Raw genomic sequence first — 8,996 nt, forward strand, 5'->3', positions numbered from 1 at the left:
TAATTGTCATTGCTGCCTATAAAGAACTCACCTTCATCCTCAGAGGTGGACGGTGCCTTTGAGTCTTGCTTCAGATTGCCACTTCCAGGGATTTCTTTGATACATCTAAATACAGCCAGGCAAATGACAGAAAACAGGGAAATATGCATTCTCCAAGGCCCGTTTGCGGTCAGTAGGTCAACACATAAAAACGGCCGACATGGTCGAAAGGTCAACATGAGTTTTTCGTACTTTTTTTTTTTTTTAAACCGACTTGTTCATACTTTACCATCCCAGTGTGCATAGAGGGAGAATGCAATACTGCCTGAAAAATGGCGAGCCACGCAAGGGGGCGTAGTACAAAAGTGAAAAGCAAGTCTACTGTTATCATGTTTAGCTTTTTGATTGTGTCGACCTTTTGACCATGTCAACCATTTTCATATGTCAACATTTTGACTGTCGACCTAATGATCCACACCCTCCAAGACCAATGGTACTTACCTATCCAATATGGCAGAAAGCTTCTTGGCCACATGTGTGCGGAATTCAGGGGTAGTTTCCAGTTCATTTCCATCATGCTCGTGGCAGTCAGGTCGGACCCTGCAGTAATCTCGTATTTAGTATCACATACACAGAAATATTAATTACTTGCTTATGATGAATATCAATACATACCGTAAACTTGGGATAACAGGACTGATAGGATTCTGTTGACATCGTACCGATTTCTCTATTCCTGCAATATGAGCATAGCTACTTAAATCACGCACAATCAAAACATTCTACTTGTGATAAAAAACACTGACATACAATTAGGAAATAGTAAATACATATGGGTCAGTTTGAACAGGGGAAAAAAGGGACGAGTTGCCATTGCAATAGTGTATATGTGCTGGCAACGGCAACCTACCGGTAACTCATCCCTTCACAGACCAGTCTAGCACTGGGCTCATTTTGTACACAGCATAATGAGGCTATAAATAAAAATCAGCGAGTCCAGCAGTACTGTACACTGGGCAATGAACCTGCAATTTGGGGTCTTTTCCTGTGATTGCAGCAATCAATCACAGAAAAAAAAGAGCAGAAATTGCAGGTGACTGACAGCGGGTCCGATGCAATGCACGGTCCCGTGTGCATCGCACCAAACTCTCCAAGTTGCCACTTCTGCAGAAGGGGCAACTCGGAAACCCTGACTCAGTGGCAATCCAGGCAGGCTTGGCTGAGATTGCATGCGATATATTGCATAAAAAAGAACCGCATGTGATCCTGCTGCCAGTGACCTCAAGGAAGCACTGCATGCAAGGGGAGAAGATGCTGCATTATATGGGGGTCCTAACATGCAGTGGCGGATTCAGGGGGGGGGCACCTGGGCACGTGCCCCCCCTGTCATTTCTTTTGTAGCTGAGGACCAGGACTTTCCAACGAGCCTAGCCCCGTGTCTCTAGCCCCCCGGGAACCAGAGATATCGCCTGGCAAAGCTGTAACGTTTTTTCCCCATAGGATAATATGGGACCCATCAATTCCGACCCTCACCCAGTTCCGGCGGCTGCCAGTTCCCGCTCTGGCATCATAGAAGCTTGTTGTTGATCTCATTCAATTCCAAATCGCTGGGCCTTCAATATGATACCAGGCTGGTCCATATCGGCCAATCGGTTCCAGAGATATTGCGTGTAAACAGATTTTTTTATTTTAAAAAAAGTAATTTCATGGCTGTTCATGTTCTTTGAGGGCAGATTACTCTGGAACCAAACGTTCCCGTTTCACTCGACCAAAATCATTCAAAGCCCACTCAAAAGTTCTTCAATATGATACATGTCTCATGTAAATGGGTCAGTTAGTTCCGAAGATATAGCCGGTTAAATGAGATAACTGGTTAAAGGGGGGGGGGGGGGGGGGAGGGGTGGTTTTCTCTCCCCCTCACACCAGAAAATGCACAGACTAGGCTGGTGTAAAAGGGGCCAACCTGGGAATGCATTTTCTGGTGTGAAATGGGTATTATTTCAAATAGCTGGGACCTGCAGTGCTCTGAATACAGCCGGGCTTTGCCACTGTCAGTGGCTATCACTTCTGTCTGGGTGCGGCTGTCCCCCATTTACCGCAAGCATGTATTCCCCCTTGGCAATGAGCATGTAATCCTGGCAATTAACATGTAACCCTTGGCAATGAGCATGTAGATAAGCAGCACTTATGTAGCATCATTTTTAATAGGCATTATGGTGTTTGGCATAATACCTAATGGACATAATGGCTTGTAATTTAACGTGTAATGGACATTATGGTGTAAATGTTTAATGCGCGCCTTTGGTGGACAATGTCCCTGTTTATGAAGCGTATTGTGAATTTTGGCTTAATCTGTGTGGCATTATGTGAATTCTGGCTCAATCCGTGTGGCATTATGTGAATTTTGGCTTAATCTGTGTGGCATTATGTGAATTCTGGCTCAATCCCTGTGGCATTATGTAAATTCTGGTTCAATCTGTGTGGCATTAAGTGAATTTTGACACAATCCATGTGGCATTATGTGAATTTTGGCTCAATCCGTGTGGCATTATGTGAATTTTGGCTTAATCCGTGTGGCATTATGTGAATTCTGGCTTAATCTGTGTGGCATTATGTGAATTTTGACACAATCCATGTGGCATTATGTGAATTTTGGCTCAATCCATGTGGCATTATGTGAGTTTTGGCTCAATCCATGTGGCATTATGTGAATTTTGGCTCATTCCATTTGGCATCATGTGTAAGGGGCAAGTATAATTGGGTCTAGTATTTTGTTGCATAATGTGTAGAAGTTGTATATGGTGTTGTACACTACGCTCAAGGACACGCCCCCTGTTGAGTGGCCACACCCCCTTTTCCGGAGCGCCCCTTCGGCGCGCGCACAACTACATCCTTCACTTTTGTAGCCATGGTGGGCCTGCGTACTTTAAATGCCAGGGCCTATTTTTAATCCCATTCCCACCCTCTCTCTGCCGCTCTCTTAGCATGTACACTGGCACCACTAACACCACCCCTCCCCCACCTAAACCCTCTTTTATCATGGTGCCCCCTCTGTCATTTTATCCTGGATCCGCCCCTGCTAACATGTAATATATACCTGTACTTGTGGGGGCAAAAACATCACCCCCAATTAAATTGTCCCCATAGAATTTGGAGGTGAAAGAGTGAACTCTGATCAGAAATCATGTGTCACTTTGCTGCAAAGGAGCAGCCTTAAGGACTCAAGCTTGCTCCTCCCCCTAGATGGGTCTTTTTCAAGTCAAAACAGCAGCACCACCACACAGCTTGCTGATCTTTGAGCTGTGCTGCTGTTATATCTTGAAAAAGACCCGTCAACAAGTACGCAATATTTCCATTAAACTTGTTAGCATCTAAACAGTGAGTGCCTTCTATGGTTATTACTGTATATATATATATATATATATATATATATATATATATATATATTTTTTTTTCCCCCGACAATGAGCATGTAACTCCTGTCAATGAGTGTGAAGCCCCTGGCAATGAGCATTTAGGTAAAAAAATATATAATAAATGAATGGGGGGTGTTGGCAGGTGGTTGCAAAATTTATAGTTGCACCACTACAGATAGGTGTCAACTATCGAGGATAATTGTATAGCTCCTGGGAAATCAGCCTAAGGGGCTAATTGGATACTGGCCTAAGGAAGTTGCCATTGTTCCCAGCAAATTCCACCACAGGATCACCAAAAGAAAAAAACCCTGAATTCTGGGACCTACAGGCCTCTATCAACACATATTTATTTTCTTAAATCTACCACATTAAAAAAAAAAGTATGATCAAGAGAAAGTTAAGCATACAGTAGGTTTGCAGGGGTGCAGCCACAAAACCCACTACTTCTGGAATACTGTTTGGATAAAGAGGACTGCAGTGAAGTTATTTGATTATAATAGACACACAACATGTTTTGTAAGAACAAAGCAAAACATATAAGTACCTCATAACAGTCAATCACTGTGTAGTAGGAGGGATATAAGCACGTTTTGTAGAGACAGGATCAAGAAAACATTACGCCATTTCTCTGACAAACAGAAGAATGCTCAAAATCAGAGTATCCATTAGAACAATGATCCTTAAGCATATTATTAAATAGGCAAAGCAGCAACTATGAATTAAATATAGTCAAGACACTGGGATGACCAGGTCTAGACCTCAACACAATACACAAAGTCATGTTTGGTGGAAACCAGACAGTTTATCACCACAAGCACCAACTACTAAGCATGATGGAAGAGGGGATGATAATTTGGGTTGTTTTGCAGCCATAAGACATAGATATCTGTCAAACACTGAGTCCATCATAAACCCTTCTATAACAGAGTAGTCATCTTTATGACAACTAAAGCTTGGCCAAGATTGAATTACGCAACAGGACAATTATACTTAACACTTAAGCATGTGTACTGAATCACAGTATTAGAAAATAATCAAGGGTTTTGAATGGTCAAATTCTAGTTCTGACCTTAAAACCATCAGTGATATAGCAGGACCTTGATGCATAGACAAAAACCCTTACAATCAATGAACTGAAGCAATGCTATAAAGGAGTGGTCTATTATAGGGTTAGGCAATCTGTGGAACTACACATCCAAACCTGCTCTGCCACAATTTTAGCATGCCTGTGACAGGGCATGCTGGGATTTGTACTTACACAGCAGCTGGAGTGCCACAGGTTGCCTGTCCCTGGTCTATTACATTCTTCAATCAAAATGTAACCGACAAACTCATGAAGGAAACGGTTACCAATTAATACTATAAATCACTTGTGGGATTCACAAAGATACACACATCCAAAAGCATCCCCAACGGTGCTACTGTATTACAAGCAATAACTAATTGCATGTGTTGTTGTGTTCTACTACTGGGAAGTGGTGAAATGTGGTCATAGAAGGATTAGTAAACTATAGACAAAGAAAGCTCAGATTTCAGGTAAACCCTTAAAATGTTATAAAATGGTCCTTGATTGTGGTGCTCTGCCACCATCTTAAGCTGTAGACAAACCCAGTGTGTGCATCCTGTTCCACTCTGTCTAGCAATCATTTTAGGTTATTCTCAGACAGGCATTTCTTGCTATATATATAGTTCAAAATAACATGACTTCCAAATTAGGGTTCCACAGTAACCTGGTGCTGGGAACATTTTTTTACTTCAAAGGGTCTTCTTTTACAATGGGAAGAAGAAATCTGCTCAATGGTTTCCTTATGACCCTGTATTAATAGAAAATAAAAAAAAGTCTGTGATCTATTAAAGTTTATTTATGCAGTACTACCCACTTAGCGCTTTACAAAGAATATTTCTCATTCAAATCAATATCTGCTTAACTGGAGCTTACAATCTAAAGGGGCGTTTGTTTAATGGGCGCCCGTAATTTCAAATCCCTGCCACTTTAGACAAGGTGGTATGCAATTATTTGGGTGCCCACTGTGTTGTTGCACCCAGAAATACCAGAAAACCCAACTAATGTACTGAACGCAATGTAAAAGTGTGCAAATGTGGCAGATTTTGCTCATTGCTGCTCTTTACCTCAGGAGTCTGTGAGCAGAAATGATGATAGCGTTCCCGGAGGCAGAAACAGTTAAATATGAATTGTCCCCTACATTATTTACTATAAAAATGCATACACGCATAAGAGTTTATCAGAATCCAGTTAATCTACCAGCATATTATTGGGGTATGGAAGTTTCTAGGGGTGCCGGATGACGCTCCGACAGTGGGGATACCGACAGTCAATATACCAACGTCGGGATCCCGACTGCTGGTGCTCCGACAAGGAATATCCCGACTCACTGGGGCTATTCTCTCCTCCGTGGTGAACGCAGCGAGCCCGCAAGGGGCTTCTTTGCACTCGCCCACCTGTCGGAGCACCTGCAGTCGGGAAACTGACTGTCGGAGCTCCATACCATATCTATTAGCACAAAAAGAGTACTTTGGTCCGTCGAGTGGCCTCTAGTGGTCAAAAGTGGTACTTCACCTCATAGAAGTTAGCCTTTTATTTATATACAGTATAGATAGATGCTTAACATATGGCACAGCACAATCTAATATATTAAATTCCATGCCCAGGAAATGCTGGGTGGACCCCAGCGACTGCCCCCTGTCTGTCATTCAAGCAATGAGTGCCCCAGCGAGTAAATCAGTTGCCGAAGGCACTCGATCCGGGGGGTTTGCACATGCGCATTATTGTGTGAATTTGGGCCTGTGCAAGGTCTGAATCAGTCCCAAAGTGTAATATAGTAAGTATACTATGTTGTTGGCATAAGGAAGTTATGGTGTATGAGGGCAGTCAGGGTTATTTCGCAAGGCTGCGAATTCGCAGCCTTCTGAGTCCACCAAACCCTGCCTTGGGAATGGTTGGCTGCCACTACCCATTCGCAAGTGCAATTTGCATGGCAGGGGAATCCACCCACATCTTTCAATGGTCGCTGACCATCAAAAGACGTGGAAGGTGCACGCATATGTAAGGTTGCTCTGAGAAACCTTACATATGCGTGCACGCTAGGAAGGAAATGGGGGAGCAGCTGACATCCGGTGATGCCAGCTGCCAACCTCCGCGTCATGGGCTTATTAGCATGAGAACGCCCAGTGTTCTCATGGAAACGCCCATGAAACACTGGGCATTCCCATATGCTAAGGGTGCCACCACTGCCCCCTATCCTGGGTGCGTGCACAGAAATGCGCATGCGCTGTTAAACAACATCGGTCCCAGTGCGAATGCAGCCCTCCTGCGAACGGACCCGAATAAGGTCTAGTATGTGTTCAGTACAATGATGGATATGAATCAGATGTTGTTTATAACAGATCCACATCCAGTATATTTTTGTCAAGTCATGAATGATAATCCTATTTCATTCAAGGCTTCATAATTTAAATAAAGAACTGGAAGCAGAAGAGCAGAACTTTCCCCAAAAGGGTCCTTGAGATCTACCATCAGTTCATGTTTTCCAGGCCCCCTGTGGATCTGTAGAATGTGATAACGATATTAATGATATCATCGTGCATATCAGCTAATGTGTACACACTACATCGTTGATGATCCAGGCTCCCGCAGGTCATTAACCACCCATGTCGTCTGTACATGCAGGTAAATTCTGACTATCTTGTCAGCAACAGCATGCTCCTGGATGCGTGCACTGAACTATTTCATTCACTAGTATGCCAGCTCCAGTATGCTATAAATCAAACAAAAACAAAAGAAGCTCAATAGCATCGCAAAATTTTGGTAGTTGTTCCACACACCAGAAAGAGCAGCCACCTACTATCATCAACTTCCCATGTGAAGTGGGTGGTCCAGATTGCCTGTAGAAATTTGCACCGTTTTTGCCCCAACCCCAGCTTTACAAAATCATCAATAGTGGACTAAATTATGGGCAGTGTCATGTCGAAATAAATGCAGTTTAGTATTTATGTACTAATCCTTGGAGAGAAAGTGGACAGAGAGTACCAATCAACCAGCTCCTGAGATTTTTCTAATACATCTTGTAATGGGATGCGGTCAGGTTGCCGGATTTCAAAATAATGACGCCGGAAACCTTTGAATGAAACACCAGCCCAAGAACATCTAAGGGAGGCATGTCCAACTTTGGCCCTCCAGATGTTGTGAAACTACACATCCCAGCATGCTTTGCAATAGTTTTAGCATTCCCTAATAGCAAAACTGTGGCAAAGCATGCTGGGATGTGTAGTTTCACAACATCTGGAGGGCCAACATTGGACATGCCTGCTAAGGGATCTGGCTGCCAAAGCTAGAATAACGACAGACAGCATCCCAACCGGTGAGTATGTGGCGCTGGCTAAAATGGGGCTGGGGAAGGTTAGGTTTAGGCACTAGTTGAGGGGGGTTTAGGGTTAGACTGCAGGGAGGGCAAGGTTAGAGTTAGGCTGCAGGGGGGGGGGGGGGGAGTTAAGTTTAGGTTGCAAGTTACAGTGTTTAGGCTTAGGCTGCTTTAAGGGAGTATTCGGGGGTATGGGGAGAATGTTAGCTAACTAACTAGGCCCATCATAGTTTTCTGTATAGGGATGCCGGAGTCGGTCATCGGGATACGGATTAGTTAGGAGCTGAGAGGCTGGTACTTTACCTTCATCCACTCTCTCCAAAGCTTAGTACACAGACCCATATCACTACTAAGGGGCATGTCCAATTAGGCATAAGTTTTACCAAGCTCTGGGGTTAATGCCTATAACTATTCAATTATTTAGGGTGGTACTGTATGTACTAAAGCAGAGGTTTTTGAATTTTACAGCATTTCCAATGTACTAAAGTCCCGATGATGGGGTTCCAAGGCTTACAGATACTATAGCAAAAATTACCCTTTAGAAGCCGCATCCCCCATAGGTTTCTGTAGGGGATGTGATGGCCGTATCGGGTCCCTGGGCTGCCGCCATTCTGAGACAGAAGTAGCCTATTGTAGCATATGGGCTATAGACTACTAGCGGGGCAGTGCGGTCAGCTTTGACCGCATGTGCGGAGATCGCACCCGGCTGAGCACATTGTAGGGGGACAGGGCTTGAGCGTGCCGTCATTAAGGCCCGCCCCCATAATGCAAAATAACCTAATTTGCCGATCTCAGTGGAGGGGGTGGGGCTAAAACGACAATTGTGACATTTCAGCTCCACCCCCTCCTGAGACTCACGGATTGCAGTATTTAAAGGTCCCCCAGAATCCAGAAGTGTTGCCCACCGTTCCGGGGGTCGGGAGGGGAACCTGATTTTTGGGAGCCTCTTGGCCATTCTGAGAGGGTAGGCAACCCTGGCATATTACAATGTGATCCTGAGCGGTAATATTCTGCCCAGATTGTATACACAGGGGGAGATTCTCTAAGAATCTCCGCCCCCCATCACATTTATAATTATTGCATATGTTCTAACATATGCGATAATTATAGCAAAGGACAGCTCTTGCGTTAAGAGCTGACCTTTGCGGTGAGAGTCGCTGGGTCCCAGCAGGTCCTGACGGCTCCCCCCTCCCTCATACACCCGGCGCAGCAGAGCCGGGCT

General features: G+C 44.2%; 1 protein-coding gene across 1 annotated transcript in view; it reads right to left on the reverse strand.

Moving 5' to 3' along the window:
• Positions 1–8,996, reverse strand: part of C1H12orf43 (chromosome 1 C12orf43 homolog) — a 53,310-nt gene that overhangs the window by 43,169 nt on the left and 1,145 nt on the right. Inside the window, exons 2-4 of the mRNA XM_083147568.1 lie at positions 655–715; positions 481–579; positions 32–105 (exon numbers count right to left, since the gene is read on the reverse strand). Of these exons, the coding sequence (XP_083003694.1) occupies positions 32–105; positions 481–579; positions 655–715 (234 nt within the window). The remainder of the gene's footprint in view (positions 1–31; positions 106–480; positions 580–654; positions 716–8,996) is intronic.

This window comes from Crinia signifera, chromosome 1, assembly GCF_055691185.1.
Source record: "Crinia signifera chromosome 1, ASM5569118v1, whole genome shotgun sequence".
In the NCBI taxonomy this organism is placed as follows: domain Eukaryota; kingdom Metazoa; phylum Chordata; class Amphibia; order Anura; family Myobatrachidae; genus Crinia; species Crinia signifera.